This window comes from Zalophus californianus, chromosome 1 (assembly GCF_009762305.2).
Source record: "Zalophus californianus isolate mZalCal1 chromosome 1, mZalCal1.pri.v2, whole genome shotgun sequence".
In the NCBI taxonomy this organism is placed as follows: Eukaryota; Metazoa; Chordata; class Mammalia; order Carnivora; family Otariidae; genus Zalophus; species Zalophus californianus.
The window spans coordinates 1,864,327-1,884,410 of record NC_045595.1 but is presented as its reverse complement, the minus strand read 5'-3'; the positions used below and the strand labels follow the sequence as shown (position 1 = coordinate 1,884,410).

Genomic DNA, 20,084 nt, shown 5'->3' with positions numbered 1-20,084 from the left:
CCCGCTGAATGCTGGGAGAGCGCGTGCGCCGAAGGACAGGGCGCACGCGCGCCCCAGCTCCGCCCACACCGCGAGGCGGTGCTTTGGCAGGCTGACGCCCTCTACGCACGCGCTGGAACCCTCCCTGCCCGTCATTGGCTCTGGCGGCGACAGGGGCGGAACCTTCGGGGAGGCCCGGGAGGGACGTTTCCATGGAAACCACACACAGCTGGCGCCCGGAAGCCTGTGCGCTTGCGGTTCTTTCTGCCTGGATTTCTCGGCCTGGGCTTTTAGCTCCCGTATTAATTTGCGCTTGCCCCCTTTCTACTTTTATAACTGTATTGGGCTAATTTTGCAGGTTTTCTCCCGCACCTGAGGGCGTCACGTTAGTAACCCCTTACCATCCAGATCTCAGGCGCTTTTTGTAGATTATCCCAACCAGCATCCTACCCAACCAACTTCTAGCATCGAACGAATATAGGCGGGACACATATATCAGCAGAATCCGTGAATCAATTAAATTAAAGGCAGCTTAAAAAAAAATCGAGAAAGCTTCAGTAAATGAATCCGGGACTTCAAACAACAGGTGTTTTTAAACGGTGCGGTATTCTAACCTATAACTATTGTAAGTCCATTAAAACAAACTAAGTCTTGAAGTAAGAGGCCCAGGGAGGAAAATTTACTAGAGCTAAAATGGCCAAAAAACCCACTCCCTTATTTCTGCAAAAGAAATTAAAGAACACCGGGCTTTAAACATGCATGCGTTTTGAATAGGATAGAAGTGAGTTAGGAGAACACTTCTTGCAACTGCAACACTAACGGTGATCAGTTGTGAGTCATCTAGGGAACTTCCTCATCACTCACCCTCTATTAAGCCCACCAAGCTTTATCCTACTTAACCTTCATTTTCGCTGTTTTCCGTTACCTGGAGTTTTTTCCCTCATCCTCCAAATCCACCTCGACAAGTTGGACCTTCCCTAACCATCCCGGCCCACCTGCCTCCCCAATCATAGTCCCGGCACGCCATTTTTTCTTTATAGAGCTTGCCGTCAGGTGAAAAGGGTTCGTTTACGTCCTAGTGTACTAGTTTGTAGTTCGTCGACCCCGGTACAAGGTAACGGGAGCGAACACTTCCCTGGTTTTCACAGTTGGTTTGCAGGAAGTACTTGTTGGCTATTAGGCACCTGCTCTAAACATACATGTCTGTGTTCCTTCACGTCTTGTGCGTTGAATGAATGAAAGAATGCGTTTGTGGGTGGACGTGTGGGTGAGTAAGTGTAAAAGATTGCGGGCAACAGTCGCTCCCATTCACAGAGCGCCTGTGCGGCTCCAGGCGCCGGATACCCGAACACAGCAACACCACGTGGCCGGCTCGTGCACGTGACCGGTTCTGCGGAACGCGCCGGAGTCCGCCACCGTCCCACCATGCACCGCTCCATTCCCGCTCGAGAGGGGAAATCGGTCCTGATTTCCGGCCTCCGTTCGGTCGCAGAGGTCAGTTGCCCTAACGACCAGCTCGCCCCCACCTCTAAGTTACGTCACTTCTCCCCACGCCCGCCTCGATAATTAACGCGCCTGCGCAGAATAAAACTCAACGGGAGCCGGCGCCTTCCGCGCAGGCGTCGCGGCCGGGGGCGGGGCCGGGCAGCGCCGCGGTGCGCAGGCGCAGCCGTCGGTGGGTCGGCGTTCGGCCGCCTGAGAGGTGAGTCGTGGAGGGGGTGCCCGGCGTTGTGCCGGGTGTGCTTGGGGTCCGCGGCTCGGAGCTCCCGGGGCTCCAGGGCCCGTAAGGGGAGGTTGGTCTGGGGCTGGGGTCGCCGCGATCCACTGGCTGCTGTGAGTGGGCGGCGCGAAGGGGAAACTGAGGAAGGGTGGCGTCGGGCAGGCCCTCGCCGGCCCTGGTCAACCTCCCCAGGCCCGGGAAATGCTGCTTCGCAGGCCCGTGCGTGGACAGCCGGAGGTGGAAATGTCCCGCAAGCAGTGAGGGTGTCCTCTGCTGCCCGGAAACACAGTCCCTTTGAGTGGGGACCCCGTTCGTGGGGCGCAGGTCGGGGTCCTGTCCCAGAGCCGCCACTCTCCACCTGGCCAGCCTCTTGGCTTCCCAGAGCCTCAGTTTCCCCCGCTGTAAAACGGGCGTCGTCACGGTCCTTGCCAGATTGAGTGGGGTAGGGGGTGGGGGTATTGGGAAGATTAAAGCGGCAGGGCCCCCCCGCAAAGTGAGAGCTTAATAGCGGCTGTTAGGTCTTTCACAGCTCGGGTCTTCTGTCGGTTGTGCTAGAAGTGGGAAGGAGCTGGGGCTGAGGACCAGCTCCACCTCCTCTCACTGGCTGTGTGAGCTGGGGCAGATCGCTTCCCTCTCTGAGCAGCGCTTTTCTTCTAAAACGGGAATCCTAGAAGAACGTGCTTCCTAGGCTCTCTGTGAAGGTAAATAAGCAGAACATTCTCTGCTCAGGTTCCTTTTGCTTGTTAAGAGTTCACTAGAGAATGACTGGTTTATTGGGTGTGAGAAAACGCGTGCAGTCTGCATCCCTTACGCTGCAGGATGTTCCGTTTCCTTTGGTTTTCTCTCTCTGATTGGTCTGTCTGCTTTTCTTCTCCCCAGACCAGTGGTCTTATCGCCCTGGGGGACACAGGGCAATGTCTGGGGGTCATTTGTTGTGGCCACGACTGGGTGTACTCCTGGCAGCAAGTGGGTGGGGGCCAGGGATGCTGCCTAACCTGGCGGTGCCCAGGACTTCCCCACGGAGAACCGTCCACAGTGTCCACAGTGGGGAAGTTAAACCTTCCTCTAGACCAGTGCTTCCTCACCGGCATGAGCTGTGCGCAAGGGGGTGGGGTATGAACTCAAGAAAACGTGCAGGTTTTGTGAGGAGAGGAAAGGGCACTTCGGAGTTTAGGAGGCTCTGGAGTCCCGATTGCTGGGCTCAAAATTCCTGGTTTGCATCTTCTAAGCTGGGTGACCTCGGGTAGCACCCCCATCTTTCTGAACCTCAGTTTGTCCTTCTGTACAATGGGGATTGGCATAAACAACCCAGAGACTCGGCTGACTGTGAGCAGGGGGCCAAATCCCAGCTGCAGCCTGTTTCAGGAAATGAAGTTTTGTGGGCGCAGTCCATCACAAAACCTCTGACTGCTTTTGCACAAGACCAAAGTTGAGTGGTTTCCACAGAAGCCCTGTGGCCCTTTTCAGAAAATGATCACTGATCCCCTCCATAAGTGATTGCATGCACTGCACTGAGCTCGGGGCCTGGAAACTGCTCAGCACGCCAAGGATTTCACCTGAGGTTTATAATTCAGTCTTTCAGGAGGGGTGAGCAACTGTAAACGGGGTTAAGCTCTGCCCCAGATTGTGAGCTATAGTCTTAACTTTGAGCCTACATTTTCTTTTAAAGATTTTATTTATTTGACAGAGAGACAGCCAGAGAGGGAACACAAGCAGAGGGAGTGGGAGAGGGAGAAGCAGGCTTCCCACCGAGCAGGGAGCCCAGTGCAGGGCTCTATCCCAGGACCCTGGGATCACGACCCTGAGCCGAAGGCAGACGGTCAACGACTGAGCCACCTGGGCGCCCCAATTTTTTTTTTTTTAACCAAGACCCAACACTAGCCCCTGTGGGAAATGCTCAGCAAGGGGGTTGAAGGAATAAAGGAAACTGTTGGTAGGTAGGCAAGACCCAAGGTTTGTTGTCTCTTCTGGTCTTCCCAGAGAACTTGGTCGGGTGGCTCTGAATTTGACAGGGATCTAATGTTTTCCCAAGACCATATGGAGCAGACACTGCTGAGTGCTGGAGTTGAAAGGGAAGATGTCTGTCCAGTGCTCACAGTCTGGGTGAGGGCGGGAGATGGATGACAGTTGTAAAGCCTTCTGGGCTGGTGATAAGGCTGGTACTTGGACTTTGCCAGAAAATAACGGGCATCTAGCTCTGTCTGAGATATCTTTGCAGCTCAGTGTTGAAGGGAATTAAGAGTTTCCAGGTGGGTTGGAGGAAAGATGAGCAGTTGTGTTTGAGCAGAGCCACTGAGGGTTTGGTGAAAGGCATCACATGCACACACATGAAGTTTCAGGAAGCATTTGATGGTTTTTAAGCATGCAGAGTATTTTGGCGGCACTTAAGAAGAAATAGGCTTTGATGGGGGTCGTGGGCTCAAGCCTCGGGACAGTCCTTGCTCAGACACCAGGAGCGTGCTAGGATGAGAGAGAGGACTAGAGCCCAGGCTTCGCACACTGCTGTTTGTGAGCAGAGCTCCGGGCTCAGGATGGAGGCAGGCAACCCTCAGCAGCAGGCGCTCCACCGTCCGAGGGGGGTGAGAGGTCGCTCATTTTAGTGAGGCGTGCCATTTTTTTCCCTTTGACCAGTTCTGGGCAGGGAAATAAAAGAAGCAGAGGCTGTTTTTGTTTTTGTGTTTAAATGTGGAAACGAAAAGGTGGACTGAGAGCCGGGAGGGATTGTGAAGACCACCGGAGGAGCTGGCACCAGGACCCCCCCCTCCACCCTCACCAGGCTTGCCGGGCACCCTGTGCGGCCGGCACCTCGGTGGTGCCTTCTGAGAGCTCATAAAGCACTCACTGTTCAGAGAGTAGGCCTTCTCTGAGAATTTTGTCCAGCAGCCAAAACCCTACAAGTTGTGATTGTTCAGAAGGGTCCGGGTGCCTGGTAGGAGTCGAGGAAAAGTGCTGTCTTCGTGTTTTGTTGGGCCCAGCTTTGTGGAGAGCAGAAGGTGATTTATCTCAAAAGCCATACGTGGAAGTAAGATTCACAAACTATCTCGCAAAGAAGCAAGAATTTCTGTGGACCACCTGTGTCAAATGCCTTGCTGGTTCCTTCTCACACCTTGGGGACATAGTCCTCGGCTGTGGACCCAGGCTCCCTCTGCTGCAGGGCTGAAGCCCAAAATGTGCAAACGGAAAGTTTGCAGCAAAGTTCTTGGGCCAGAAAAATCTGACTTGTACTGATTTAGAGCCTTTACTTTTCTCACTTGGAGTTTCAGTGATTTTCAGCTGGGTGGTTTGACCATGTCTGGGGACATCTGTGGTTGTTACCACTGTGGGGAGGGGTGCCCCTGGCATTGAAGGGGTGTGGCCAGGGATGCTGCTGAACCCGTACAGTGCTCAGGACACCCCCACAGAGAGTGACCTGCCTCTAATGTTAGGGCCAAGTGGGAGAGACCCTGCAATGATTATTTGGAAAAACTGAGTCTGGTCCCTTGTCACACTGGACACCAGAGTAAATCCCCCGGGGTCAGAGGGTACAGGCCAGGGCGACCCTAGCATCTGTGAGTCACCCCCTCTCTCCCTCCGACTCAGTGTGTGTATTTCAACGTGTGCAGCATCCCAGGACCTCAGGAGTCAGATGGTTAGAGAGCGCAGTCTCCTGGGGGTCAGTGAAACCCCCTGACCCAAGGGTCTCACCCGGGGGGAGATTCTGCCCCTTGCTTCAGGGCACACTGGACAGAGACCAGGGATGCTGTTACCACTCTGCACTGCACAGGATAGCTCCCGCCCCCGCCACCAGCAAAGAATGATCCAGTCCCTGATGTCGATAGTGCCAAGGTAGAGAAACTCTACATTAAGTCATGAATTCTTGTAACAGCTGGTAAGGACACCTCTGTTACCCCATTTTATAGAAGAGAAAAATGAGGGTATTGGCTGCGACTCTTTGAGATGGGACAAAGAGCATTCTTTAGCTTAGGGTGGGGAAGGTGACATGGAACCGGCCTCGGGCAAAAAGGGCTGGACCTAAGACATGAACTCCAGGCTCTTGTCCACCCAGGCAAATCAGGCCTCTGTGGCCTGTCATCACTATGCCAGGCCCAGGGCAGGCTCCAGGGGACTCTGGCTTATTGACAGTGAATTGCATTGGAGGGGCCGACATTTGAGAGAAGACCAAGCAACAGACCAGGAGAAGCCCAGGAAGCAGGCAGTGAGAGCTTATGCTGGGGAAATGAGGCCAGGGTGCTTTAAGTCCTTTGGGGGCAGGGGATCCTCATGTGCAAATGCCCTGAGGCTCCAAGATCTGGGGGCATGGGAAGGACTGGAAGTATTCCAGAAAGGAGCGTGACTTGGTCTTTAGTTTTTTGAACCCTTGCCTCCATGAACCTCAGTAGCTTCATACACTCCCCTCCCCCCATCTTCACCACTCGGACCAGGAGGGCAGGAAATGTCTGCTAAAGACTAGATTTCCTTTCTCAGTCCACTCTTAAGTGAGCACACATCATCATCAAGACCTGCATTCATTCCCTGGGAGAGAAGACCAAGCCCTGTCCTCCCATACACACGTGTGCATACACAAAGCCCAGTGTGAGTGACCCATGGGAGGGGAGGGGAACCAGGCTCAGAAGTGGTGCCTGGAACCCGTAGGTGGGGTGTAGGCACTTATATGACTTAAGAAGGCAAGATTCATTCTCCACAGGCAGCTGCCCAGACGGGACCCTCAAGGCCTGACTTAGAACACAACATATAAAGGGTCCTGGGACTGTACATCTGAACCCGTACAGTGCTCAGAGGAGGGGAGGGGACCTCAGACTTCGAAAGCAAAAGAAAACAAAACTTTTTTAATAGTAATTAGAAATTAATTCTAATTCTAATTTCTTTTTTTTAAGATTTTATTTATTTGAGAGAGAGAGACAGCACGAGAGGGGGTAGGGTCAGAGGGAGAAGCAGACTCCCCACTGAGCAGGGAGCCTGATGCAGTGTGGGACTCGATCCTGGGACTCCAGGATCATGACCTGAGCCGAAGGCAGATGATTAACCAACTGAGCCACCCAGGCGCCTAATTCTAATTTCTAATAAGACATACAGAACAAAATTTACTGTCGTAACCATCTCTAAGCACACAGCTCAGCAGCATGAAGCCCACTCCCACGGTCCTGCAACCACCCCCACCCTCCGTCTCCAGAACGTTCCGTCTCCCCCCACGGAGACTCTGTCCCCACCCCCTGCCCCAGCCCCGGCTCCCACCCTCTCCTCTCTGTCTGTGTGCACGGGACTCCTCTGGGGACCTCCTGGGAGTGGGGTCCTGCGGGATGTGTCCTTCTGGGTCTGGCTTCTCTCGCTGAGCCCGGTGTCCTCGGGGTCCCTCCACGTCGTGGCAGGTGTCAGGGTCCCTTCCTTTCTAAGGCTGGATCATGTTCCGGTGTGTGGATGGACTGCACCATGTTTACTCATTCATCCACGGATGGACGCCGGTGTCGTGTCTACCCGTCAGCTGCTGTAAATAATGCCACTGCCGAAACATACCTGAAATGGAAACAGTTTGACGTTTTAGTCTGTTCTCCTTAGGTTTGGTGGTCAGCAGGCTGACTGGTTTGCTCTCTATACCCTCTCAGCTGGGGACCAGGACTCACCTTTTGGAGCTTTGCTTCCCCCAGAACGAGTGGGTTGTGGTGGTTGATCTCTGTGGGCCCCTCTATCGCCCCTAAGGTCCTCTGGTCTGGGACTGGCCATTTGTCCTCCGGGCACCAGCCCATCCTGATCGCAGACCTTCCGGTTCTAGGGAGGCTCTCCGGCCAAAGGCACTTGCTAGATAAAGGGGCTTTGTGTCCAGAAATGGGGAGCTCATTACCCTCTTCAAAGAGTTTTTAATTACTTCTCCTGCTTTACGGAACACAGGTGTTTCAAGTTTCTCCCTTAAGATTGAAGTATAATTCACATGTCTTAGAATTCAGCGGACTTTGGTATATTCACACTGCTATGTAACCAACCCCTTTCTCTAAGTCTAGAACATTCCATCATCCTAAAAAGAAACTCTGTACCCATCGGCTATCATTCCCCACCTCTCCCCCAGCCCCTGGCCCCCACAAGCCCCCTTCCCGTCCGTGGATGAACCTGTTCTGGACGTGTCCCACACGTGGAATCACACCCCGTGTGGCCTTCTGTGTCTGGTTCCCTCACTTTAAGAAGCAGCTGTTGATGGACATAGATTCCCGTGAACCAGAGACCCGAGCTCTGCACACGGCGTCTTGACTGCCCTTGTCCAGTGGCGGCGACCCCACCCCCCCACCCCGCCCCATACTGACCCCATCTCAGGGTGGAGAGCCTGGGGCTACATGATGGACTCTTCCTGGCGTCGCTTAACCATTGTGGTTGGTAACAGGTTCATGAGAATGTGGTCAGGAGGACCGCTCCTCGTTTTCTATGGGGCACGGTCTGTTCACCCCACTGGAGGCGTTTTCGGGAGACCGAGGTGCTTCCTGCTGCGGGTTCCAGCTGTGCAGGTGGACCTGAGCAGCCTTGGGCCAGCCGTTACTCCCAGACCCCCACCCCAACCTGTTGCCTCTGTCAGTGGGAGCGGCCGTGGAGGTCATGATGCGGAGGGGGATGAGACGGTGTTGTGACATGCCTGACCCATCATGGACCCTCAGGTAGCAGACCCTCCTCACCCCCAGAATGTTCCAGACCAGAGCTCTCCTCTGCTGACGCTGGAGCCGGATAGTTCTCTGTTGTGTGGGCATCCTGGGAGCTGGGGGCAGCAGGTCCGCCCAGTGCCAGGAGCACCACAGGTGTACCCAGACATGGCCCAGAGCCCCTGAGGCAGGATCACTCCTGGCCTGGGAGTCCAGCACACAGCAGAGGGACCCAGAGAAGGCCTTTGGACAGCCTGGGAAGGGCTCGGTGCCTGTGGGGCCTTTTGGTCTACTCTGGGCCCCTCCCCTCCTGCCCACCCGTCTCCCGCCCCCCCCCCGCCACGATACTTGTCCAACCCCCTCATGGCCCTCGGGGGTCTCAGGACCTGGAGAACTGTCAGATTGTTTTCTCAACCTGAGTGGAGAAGCAGGTGGGACTGGGGTCTGGCTTGTGCTTAGCTAAAACTTGGGGTTTGTAGACCTGCAGAACTAGCACTTGAGGGCTGGTCCTCTGCATCCCTGGGAGTCCCTGCGTGCCACTGAAGCCGGGAAGGGGTGGTGACAGCCAAGGCCACGTGGCCTTCTTTAGAGTAAGGAGGCAGGATGGCTGGGAACACTCCACCCGCCTGCAGGAGCCTCAGTGTCTGTCTGTGAAACGGGGTCATAACCGCCCTCACTTGTGCTTAAAGTGGCTTCTTTGGGGCCGGGGCTGGCGCAGGCCTAGTGAGCCGGGCCCAGCAGTCCAGGGGGCCTGGAGTGGCAGGTGCCATGGGCACTGTCTCGGCAGCACCCATGCCCCCCGTCTGTGCTCCTCACGCCCTCGCCTTGGGTCCGCAGATCCTGAAAACCCCAGGGCGTTGTCTCTTCCTGTCTCAAGATGGATAACAAGAAGCGCCTGGCCTACGCCATCATCCGGTTCCTGCATGACCAGCTCCGGCACGGGGGGCTCTCGTCCGACGCCCAGGAGAGCTTGGAAGGTACGAAGGAGGCCCTCCCTCCTTCCTGCCACACGTAGCCAGCCCCCATCACCTCAGGCCCAGCTCCTGCAGGTGTTCTGGTCATCTCCCCATCTTTCCCATCAAGGGGCTGTTCCGGAACCTTCTCCACCACCGCATGTGTGCAACTCCACTGAGGAGAGGGGAAAGGCTCTCTCTTAAAAGAGGGAGGGGCAGCCACAGCACCTGGAAGCTGTATGGGGCTGGGGGGGGGGGGGCGAGGAGCCCAGGCCGGACCCCGCCACCAGCGCCTTGGCGTCCAGCTGGCTCAGCCCGCGGTGACACGGTGGGAGGTGGCGTTTCGGGACCTGCCACGTGCCAGGCCGTTGACCCGGGTTTCTCAGGGGAGCGACTCCCTCTGAGCCCCAAAGCCCTAAAGTCTGGGCTGCATTCAGAAGAAAATGCCTTTGTCTCCCTCCCAGTTGCGATCCAGTGCCTGGAGACTGCTTTTGGGGTGACTGTTGAGGACCACGACCTCGCTCTTCCTCAGACTCTTCCGGAAATATTTGAAGCAGCTGCTGCGGGCAAGGTGAGTCTCTGGGCTTCCCAGAACAAAAGTAACAGCACGAGTGGGCCGAGGGCTCCGGGGCACCCGTGCGGGGCCCGCACTCTCCCAGGCTGCGCGCCGTGGCGTGGGGTTCCCGGTTTGCAGAACGGGAAGTGGGGGGGCTCGGCCCCGGCCACCCTGGCCTGAGGTGCTCTCTGTCGGAGCTCAGCTTGGGGCGGCCCTGGAGCAGGAGGGAAGTGGTAGGGTTGCCCGCCGCCCCTTAAACAGCTCGTCTTTGCCTTGGGGCCAGGAGGTGCCGCAGGACCCGAGAAGCCCCGAGCGAACTCCACCTTCAGAGGAGGACTCGGCTGAGGCGGAGCGCCTCAAAACTGAGGGTGAGGCAAGACCGTCGGCACCTCACCAGGCACCTCACCACCTGGGCTGCTGGGGGGGCCGGGGGGGCTGGCCCGCAGGGCTGTGGCAGTGGGGTGGGGGTTGCTGTGAAGCTGCGCACAGCACACAGGTGCGAGGGTGTGCCGAGAGCGGAGCCCCACGCGCAGCCTGTGGGGATGTGGGTGCGGCAGTCGCCGTGGAAGACGTTCTGACAGCTCCCAGGTGGCCACACGGTGGGCTCGTGGCCCAGCCGCTCCCCTCCCAGGTGTGGGCCCAGGAGAGATGCAGGCATGTGTCCGTGGAAGTCAAAAGGTAGAACAGCCCAAATGTCCCTAAACTGGTAAAAAGGATAAACAGAATGTGACCCATCCGTATTCTGGAGCGTCCCTCAGCTGTGAGCAGGAGCCAGGCGCCCACACGCACAGCCCCGGGGCCGGACCCCGAGCCCACGACGCTCAGGGAGGGAACCAGACACGGAAGGCCACACGGGGTGTGCGTCCACGTGGGTGACACGTCCGGAACAGGCTCATCCGCAGACAAAGAGATGAGTTCGTGTGTGTCAGAGGCTGGGGAGGGGGTGGGGGTAACTGCTGATAGGGTCAGTGCTTCTTTTTGGGGAAATGGAATGTTCTGGCATTAGATCGTGGTGATGGACACCTGTGAATATTTAAAAACTGCTGAATTGTTTGAAGTACGTTTCCTGAAACTTGGTTACTTCCGAGAGAAGGAGCAAAATTGACAGTATTAGAGATTTATGTCTCCACGTGTCCCGACCACAGCAGCGGCAGTCATCAGAGTGTCAGCTCAGGCCAGAACCCACAAGATGCCGGACGCAAACCACATCCTCCACACACACCCCACCCCCGAGCCTACATCTGAGTGTTGCAACCTGCCCCCCAAAGTCTTCTCACATCTTCAGAGAAAACCCCAGGAGAGCCGGGCCTGACTGACGCCTCAGAGCCCTCGGGCCTGACGGGAACAGCGGGGCGTACGCTCTTTTTTCTTTCTCTTTAGGAAATGAGCAGATGAAAGTAGAGAACTTTGAAGCTGCCGTGCACTTCTATGGGAAAGCCATCGAGCTGAACCCAGCCAACGCGGTCTATTTCTGTAACAGGTACTGGCGAGGCGCACATGGGAGAAGCATTTGTACTGTCACTTAGGGGTTGTTCAGCCAGAGCCCCAAATCAGCAGCAGGCGGCCAGCTTGGTGTCCGCAGGAGCTGAGCGTGGCATTAGAATTAAAATCGGGGCAGCGTTCTGCACAGATGCTGCGGCAAGGAAATAAGCCAGACCACAAGTGACGTTCCACACCCACCTTCACGGCGTCCGGCTGGTCCTTTTAAAGGGAGAGCTGCCTCCGCTCTCCCACGGCCTCCCAGGACGGGCCATTGTGCTGACGAGAGGGACTGAGTGGGACGTGGGATGCAGGGTGGCCCCAGGACCCAACGGTGGGTACTGGGGAAGGGGGTGCCGCACGTCATCCACGCTGACGCCAGGCTAGAACTGCTTGTCGTTTTGGTTTCTTTATTTTGACTCTGGGGCAGTAACACAAACAGATTGACAGGAAGGTTGCACGCATAGTCCCGAGAATCCCGTACACCCTCCACCCGCTCAGTGTTTCCTATCTGACACCTTTCTGCACTTCAAAACCTGGGAGAAATGCGAAGTGCAATATTAAAACCTGATACTGTCCAAAAACCCATCTCGCATGAGAGGAGACCCCTGAGAGCTGGGACAGGGGTCTCACGTGGATCGGTTACTGTCTAACCGATTTTATTCTCTGACATAGAATGGGCTCCAGCTCCTGACTGGGGGGCAGAGCCTGGGTGCTGAGCCTGTGGACTTGGGGTTCAGATCCTCGTCTCATCACAGCCAGGTGCTCTGCAGCATTGTTGAGCCAAGCTGCTCTGCCTCCAGCCTCAGTTTCCCCGGGAGGCTGTCGCAGCCCCCAGCACAGGTGCTCTGCAGACAGAAGCTCTTGGCAACCCTGTGTCCCTCCCTACCCCCACCTGACAGATGGGGAAGCCAAGGCTCCTTCCCAAAAGGCTCCTCCTTGGCAGCGAGTGAGCCCCGCAGCCCTGCCTGCCTTGTTTTGTTTCCCCAGGGCCGCGGCCTACAGCAAACTCGGGAACTACACTGGGGCCGTGCAGGACTGTGAGCGAGCCATCTGCATAGACCCGTCCTACAGCAAAGCCTACGGCAGGATGGGGTGAGTGCCCCGGGGGGACCGGGAGGGGCCGCACCGTCTCTACCTTCCTGGACCGCGCCACCCCCCTACATCCAGCTGTTACCCCCTTTCCTGTTCAGGGTGCTTCCCACACGCCCAGCCCCACCACCTGCCAGGTGTCCAGCAGTTTGCTTTAGTCCTGATCCTCTGCCTGGACGCAGGAGTCGGCCCCACTCACATGTCCTAAATCTGGGCCTCCCCTCCTTCCGACCCGGCTGCTGTAAATCGGGCTCCCACCACTCGCTCTCCTGTGCTCCAGGGGTTTGCTGGTCCAGTGGCTGTGCGTACCGGTCCACGTAGAGGATGCAGACTAAGAGCTCCACAGGGCAGGGTCCAGGAGGGTCCCCGGGTGGGAGCTCTGTCTGGCCCCCTAGAGTGGGGTGTGATGCCTTCACCAATGGGGACATTTTCCACATCTCACTGTTCAGTTTACAGCCTGCTCTCCAGCCTTCTCCTCTCCCGGAGGTTTGGGGGTCACGAGGTCCCCCCTCAAATCCCAGATTTGGTCTTCCTGGCCCCAGCCCCATCCTGAGTCACCTCCTGGGCATAAACTCGGGTGTGATCAAAGGGGGTCATTATGAAAACCAGGAGATGCCTGTGATTTGGGAAGTTTCGGGTTTTAGGAGTTCTGTGCCAAGAACAGGACCGGCCACGTCCGACCACCCTGCTCTCTGCTCTGCGCCCCTCCTCTGGGCCTTCAGACCTATTGTGTGGACTCTTCTGGGGCGTTAGCCCTTGTGCCCTTGAAGTCTTTTCATACGCCCACCCTCTCAGCGCCCCCGGCCCTTATGGGCTGTGTCCCCACCGTCCCCATCAGACGCTAGGCCACAGTGACCACTGGACCAGGTTGGAAGTGGCGGGCAGCCTCCCAGGCCCTCTCCGCGCACTGGTGTCTCTCCCCCAGCCTCGCGCTCTCCAGTTTGAATAAGCACACCGAGGCCGTGGCCTATTACAAGAAGGCCTTGGAGCTGGATCCTGACAACGAGACCTACAAGTCGAACCTCAAGATAGCCGAGCTGAAGTTGAGAGAGACACCTAGTCCCGTGAGCAGCCCTAGGGAAGGGAGTGGGTGGGAGCAGGGGAATGGGGGCCAACTTCCTTACTGGGGTTTCCATAGGAAGGAGTGGGGGGGGGGAGTGCAGGCCTAGACCAGGCTAGATGCGTCTTCCCGGCAGAGTCTGCGGCACAGGGGCCGGCTTTCGCTGCCAGACGCCTGGCTCTGGGGCGGCCGGGGCAGGGGGTGGTGGCCGAGTGTGAGAGCCTGACGGAGGAGGGCTGGGGGTGTGGGCCGTGGACTGGTCGGTGATGGTTCCCTGGCAGCTTGTCACCCATGAAGGCCCTCCAGGCTTTGCGGGGGCCCAGGGTGTGCGGGCCTCCCACGGTACTTTTCCTAAGCGGTCGGTGCCGTGGCTCATGCCTTTGATGAAGCACCGTCTGGCCGCGAGGCCTGGCTGCTGGCTTGTGAGGACATCTGAGCCGTCGGCCTCTTAGGATCGCAGCCACCCCGCTGTGGGATCTTCTGTCTGCGTTCCGGGGGCCAGCGCCATGGTCCTGTGACCACTCACCAGGGCTCTTCTTATCCCCACAGACAGGAGGTGTTGGCAGCTTTGACATCGCCGGCCTGCTCAACAACCCCAGCTTCATGAGCATGGTAACCTGCGCTCCCGTCCCGGTGGGGGCCGCCTGTCGCAGGGCAGGGCTGCCCGCTCTGGGCCAGGCCATTCTCTGGGGGCCTGAGCGGGGCACCGTGGGGGACAGAGAAGCAGCCCCAGCCCCACCCCCTCAATGCCAAGAGCCCCCCCCCCATGTGACAACCACAGATGTCCGAGACACCGCCCCCTGTCCCGGGACAACACCACCCCAAGTGAGACCAGCCCAGTATTGAGCACAAAGGACCCACGAGCCTTCCCCAGCCGACTAACCCAGGGAAACGGCGTGCCCTCCCCCCACTCGGTTTCCTCCTCACGCTGTGGAGACCCTGGCTGCAGCAGAACCGCACCTACTTCCCAAGGTTCGGGTGGATGTCCCTGAGGCGGAAGCGCCACCTCTCGACGCTGGGACTTAAGGCCGGAAGCGCTAGCTCTGTGCAGGGCTGGTCCCTGCATGTGCGTGTCCCCAAGTGGTCTCACTCACTGCCCCTCAGGGTCCAGGGTCTCCATGCGTCAGGAAGAGAGAGATCCCCTCAGAGCAACAAGGGGCATCTTGCCTTCTGCATTGGCAGAGGCTGCACTAGTCTGCAGGCAGGACGGTTTGCTGGGCCCCGGCAGGGGCTGAAGCCGCCACAGGGCAGGGGGATTCAGCCTGGCAGTGCTCACACCTCTTGACCTCCTGCACCTAGGGTTGGCACGCCGGCTGGGTTTTATAGTTGTTAGCGCACAGCCCCCGCCGTGCATCTGTGGCAGCAGCGGGGGGTGGTTGGGGCAGACGCTGGCCCGTGCAGCCGAGAACCTCAGCTCTGGCGCCTCACGCAAGTTAGCCAGGCCCCCGTGAGCCACACCGGGCGGGATCCTCTCCCCGTCCCGCTCGGCCTCTTCCTGAAATGGGCCCTAAGGAGGGACAAGACCCAGACAGGATCAAAGTGTAAAACGTGGGAGATGAGATGTCCGGGAAAGGCGTCGACCAGGCCTGGTGTGCAGGCAGAAGGTGGGTGGGGGCGCTGGCGCGTCTGATGATGGATTCTTTTCTGCAGGCGTCAAATCTAATGAACAATCCCCAAGTTCAGCAGCTGTAAGTGACAACCAGCTTCCTTTGGGTCTTGTGGTTAGAATTTTTTTTTTTATTGTGACAAGATGGACGTAACATAAACTTACCTGTTTTAATCATTTTAGGGTTGACAGTGTAGTGGTATTAAGTACATTCACCTGCACAGTCATCACCACCATCTGATTCCAGAACATTCCATCACCCCAAAAAGAGTCCCCATCCCCATTAGGGGCACTTTCTAGCCCCCGCCCAGCCCCCACGAGCCCCCTTCCTGTCTGTGGATGAGCTTGTTCTGGATGTGTCACCCACGTGGACTCACACCCCGTGTGGCCTTCTGTGTCTGGCTCTCTCCCTGAGCGTCGTGGGCTCAGGTCTGGGGCTACACCCAGGAGCGGAATTGCTGGGTCACATGGTGATTCTGTTTAATTTACTGAAGAACTGCCAGGCTGTGGTTAAAGCACAGTTTCTCATCCACAGCACTGCTGAAGTCAGGGCGGGTCACTCCCAGGGGCATCCAGGCCGCAGTGGGGGCAGGCCAGCATCCCCAGACATGGCCTTGTGTCCCCTGGTTGAAGACCCCTGTCTTTAAGCTAAAAACAAAGGCTGTTCCCAAGTGAGCTGGTGGAGTTCACAGCAGCCACCATCAGAAGGAGGGGTGGGCGAGGGCCGCTGCGCAGTGATACAGAGCAGCTCCTGTGGGTGAAAGGGCAGGGCCTGGCGGGGATGGGCGGGCTGTCACATCGTGGCTCTCCTTGCAGCATGTCCGGGATGATGTCGGGCAGCCACAACCCCCTGGGGACTCCGGGCACCAGCCCCTCACAGAATGACCTGGCCAGTCTCATCCAGGCGTGAGTAGACCTGCCTAGTGGGACTTGGGGGTGGCGTGGGGGCCTACCCATGAGCGTAGGGACGAAGGTGCTGTGTCCCTGGGCTCTCCGCTGCACCCTGCATCCTCCAGTGAGTAGTCGTGCTGCCCGTGGGGGCACGCGCCTAGGAAGTGGCCAGGATGCCCCAGGCCTCCCGGCTGAGCCTGGGCCTGCCTGTCCCGCAGCGGCCAGCAGTTCGCCCAGCAGATGCAGCAGCAGAATCCAGAGTTGATAGAACAGCTCCGAAGTCAGATCCGGAGTCGAACCCCCAGTGCCAGCAACGACGACCAGCAGGAGTGACCAGCCACGTGAGTCCCCGTGGGCCGTGGGTCCATGAGGTCGGGAGGGCCTCCGTGGTGGGGAGTGTCTGGGATCATCAGGCCCCTTCCCAGGTGTTTCCACTCACACCCTATTCCTTCCGGGCGGCCGTCTGTGGGTGGGCTTGTCACTCCGGTGGGTTTTGTGTAGACAAGGGCTGAGCCCCCACGGCTCCCAGGCTGCACTTGTGCGGAAAGTCTCCGGGCAGCCACAGGGATGGCCAGCGAGGTCCCTGGGAGAGAGACCGACAGGCCCGCCCCGCCTCGCACCGCACACTCGGGGTTCCCTGGGTGTGTGTTTGCTGGAAGCAGCCGTTAAGGAGGCAGAATGGCTGGCAAACAGACTGGGGGTCCCTAGGGGTCCAGTGGCCGTGGCTGGATCGGCACCCCCCCAGGGCCCCTAAACTCATCCTGTGCCCAGAAGATGTGCTTCCTGGCACCGTGGTTTTCCACCCGGGAGACTTGGGCATCACTGTCTTCCTTTCTGCTTTGACTGTGATTTTCTGTTAAAAATTTCAAAGGACAGGGCATCTGGCTGGCTCAGCCCATGGAGGGTGTGACTCTTGATCTTGGGGTTGTGAGTTCGAGCCCCATGTTGGGTGTAAGATTAGTAAAAAAGTAAACATAAAAAGATAAATTGTTTAAAAGTTTTAAAAGCCAAAAACATTGAGCAGCAGGAAAAACAACTTTGATCTCTTCACCTGCAGCAACGAATGTTAATTATTTGGGCACGTTTTTCTTTTTTCTTTTTTTTTCCAAAGCACTCCTAAAGAAAAAAAAAGAACAAAACCTAGTTGAGATCAATTTTACATTTGTCATAAGTCATAATCTTCTCTGCAAAACACCTTCGCCAGCACTTGGTATCCTCAGCCCCAGAGCCTGCAGGGATGTTCTGCGTCCGTGCTAATGCGGGGCTGTTGCCCCCGAGGGCCGCCCCAGCCTGTGAACGCGGCCGCCTGGCCAGCAACCTAACCCGTCACCCTCGTGTCTTCTTCCCCCAGCCCTCCCAGTGCCGCCAGCTTCTTCCCACCGACTGGAAGCCGTCTCGCATTTTGCTGTCTTCTCCCGTTGGACCACCCAAGAGAGAAAAAGAAACAGAAACTGGACCTGCATGTTAAGATGGATTTTTATTACTCCCTTCGCCCTCCCCTCCCTGTTTGTAGTCTCCCACGGCCCCCAGACCCTTCTCGAAACAGAGCCAGCAAGCTGTGAACGCAGACCAGCACTGATCTCTCCCAGCCCCCTGAACACCCAGTCACGAAAGTGTTCTCTAGACTGTTCGGGGCGGGGGTCGTCCTAGGCCACTTTCCGGGAAGCAGCCTGTTTTGTGTTGAGCCATGTCGGGGACACCCACGGCTCCCGGAGCCCCTCTCTGCAGCTCCTGCGGTCTGTCTTCAGTGGAGACAGGAGAAGCCACCTGTAGGCCACAACCTCGGCCTCCCCGGCCGCGCCCTGCTCGGATGAGCTTGCTGCCAGCTGCGGTCTGGGCACTGGTGGCCGCCTGGCCCCTCAGACCGCGGGTTTTCATGTGAGGAGGTCTTCAGATGCATTTTCCTAAAGGACAACTTCCGTGACTTGTGCCCCAGTTGGGAGCGGGGGCGGGACTGCCCTGGGCGCACAGGACCAGGCACCGGGGCTTTCCTTCCGGTCGAGCATTTGGATGGACGTGTGTCATCTCTGATCCTCCTTGCCCAGTGCTCGTGACCCACAGACCCCAAGGGGCAGATCATGACCTTTCAGCCTGTCTCCAGCCGGGAGTCCAGCCCACTGCCCTTCTGCCCACAGGCGGCCCCGCCACCAGCCTGTCTGGGTCCTTGGCAGGTTCTCCTGTCCTGTTCAGGGCTGGGGGGGAGCCAGCAGGGGCCCCTGGTGCCACCTGCCTCAGCCTGACGTTGCCACATAGCCACCGGAGCTGCTTCTGGGGAGCAGGCATGCCAGCCGCGGCCGAGCAATCTGCCCAGGACATGAGGCCACTGCGGATGTGCCCACGGCCTCGCCTCCGGCAGGAGGGGGGAGGGGGGTCAGGTCTGCGGGCACCAGCGTTGGCATCTGGATCGTGGGAGGTTCCCTGGTGGTCCGGGCCGTCTGCGAGGTAGACCCAGTACGTGTGTGTCGTAGGTAACTAGTAGGAAGACGGGCACTGCCAGCCACCCGCAGTCCATCCCACGTCTGGCAAGATATGTCCTAACTTGAGTGCTAGCCATGGTGACAAGAAAACGTGTGGGGAATAAATAGACATCACGACCTCTGCTCCGCTCTGCCTTGACCTCTCACGCCACCCCTGCCCTCCTGCCCCAAGCTTCCAGAAACCCCCAGTCCGGGGCTCCTGCCTCAGGCATGCGCCGGGTATCCGTCATGTCGACGGCTGCCACGACACAGCTGGAAGCTGTTCCCACGTCAGGGGTCACAGATGATTCCAGAAACAGCAAACCTTGGGGCTGCTCCTGTATTTTGTCTCTCCCACACCTTCGTTTCCCACCACACACCAGGGACCAGCCTGGACCCCTGGCCTCTCGGGCAGAGCCCTGAGGGTATCTGCACACTCCCTGGGGTAGCCCACAGGGCCTCCCCTTGTACCCGCCACGGTGAGGAACGTGGCGCAGGCGGCCGGCGTGTGAGGTCCGCCTGCTCCCCCCACAGATGGGGTGACGGTTCCCGGGGAGAGGGAGAGCCAGGCCGGCACGTGTGTCTCGCAGGGCATGTGGGGTTCCTCAGCAGGCTTACCCGCAGTCCTGATTCTGGGGACGTCTGTGGCCGTCGCGACCGCATCCAGGGGTTGAGGGGTCGGGGACGCAGCTCAGCCCCCACAGGCCCAGTCTCCATGCTCCCGAGTTCGCTCAGCCAGCCCCCGTTGGTTCTGCACTTGGCACGAGCAGCCTGCGTGATGCTGATGTGCCAGTTTGGAGAGCCACACTCAGAAGCACCGGGAGGCACGGGGGCCTGAGCCCTGTGTTCCAGAAACCTCGACGTGTGCATTACAGGTCTCCCCAGACCATCTCACTCCTTCCACCCTGTGTGTCCATCGCTGAGCAGCCCTGCAGGGCCCCTGCCCCACACCCAGCCTATGTGTTCGGAAAGATCCAGAAACTTTCCGTTGGAGCTGCTGGTGGAGTGGGAAGAGGGGAAGAAAAGAGCAGCTGTCAACGTCTCATCCCAGAAGCTGGCGGCTTCTCCGTGTGACTTGAGATGTGTGTCGTGGGTAATTACTGCTCGATCCCACACGAGGTAGAAATAGGATCTTCCTGAATATTCCTGTCAGAGGTGCACTGAGGGGGAAGGAAAAAACGGCAATTAAACACGGAGTTAGCATAAGTCGTGACTTGGAGAAAGCTTCCAGGAGTAGGCTGGGCCTTGAGATGCTAGGCGGCTGCTGCTACCATAGATGGAATCACGGGGTCTGTCCTCTGTGCCCACGCCCTCTGTGTGCAGTTGCCCGGCCCTGGACCGCGAGCCTCACCCAGATTAAGTCCCAGGACACCGAGGAAGGAACAAAGCAAGGGGCCTCCCCTGCGGTCAGTTATGCCCCCAGGGGCCTGGGCTGTGTCTGGGGGACATCGGGGGGTTGTCACAGCCAGAGAGGCTCCTGGCATCAAGAGGCTGGGGCCAGGGAGCTGTCAGCCCCCTGCAGCGCGCACCCTGCGGCATTCCCAGCACCCAGTAGGCCCTAGAAAAATGTGTCAGATAAACAGATGTCCTAAACCGCTCTGCCACCAGCAAAAACAATCTGCTCACCCGCTCGGGAGGGCTCCGTATCTCTGCAGCAAAGGCTTTGCCCCAGGCT

At 58.0% G+C, this 20,084-nt stretch overlaps 1 protein-coding gene across 2 annotated transcripts; it reads left to right on the top strand.

Annotated features, from left to right (window-relative positions):
- The first annotated feature begins 1,570 nt into the window (after positions 1–1,570).
- SGTA (small glutamine rich tetratricopeptide repeat containing alpha) lies at positions 1,571–18,548 on the top strand. Of its 2 annotated transcripts, none has more exons than XM_027582586.1 (12): positions 1,571–1,681; positions 9,154–9,293; positions 9,734–9,840; positions 10,109–10,193; positions 11,206–11,305; positions 12,295–12,399; positions 13,322–13,460; positions 14,006–14,068; positions 15,107–15,144; positions 15,879–15,968; positions 16,172–16,294; positions 17,305–18,548. In XM_027582586.1, exons 2-11 carry the CDS (start codon positions 9,194–9,196, stop codon positions 16,284–16,286), a joined length of 942 nt encoding a protein of 313 aa, XP_027438387.1. In that variant the 5' UTR covers positions 1,571–1,681; positions 9,154–9,193; the 3' UTR covers positions 16,287–16,294; positions 17,305–18,548. The 2 variants fall into 2 exon arrangements, with proteins under 2 accessions (XP_027438387.1, XP_027438388.1); XM_027582587.2 differs by lacking the exon at positions 1,571–1,681 and adding an exon at positions 2,267–2,400.
- The last annotated feature ends 1,536 nt before the right edge of the window (positions 18,549–20,084 follow it).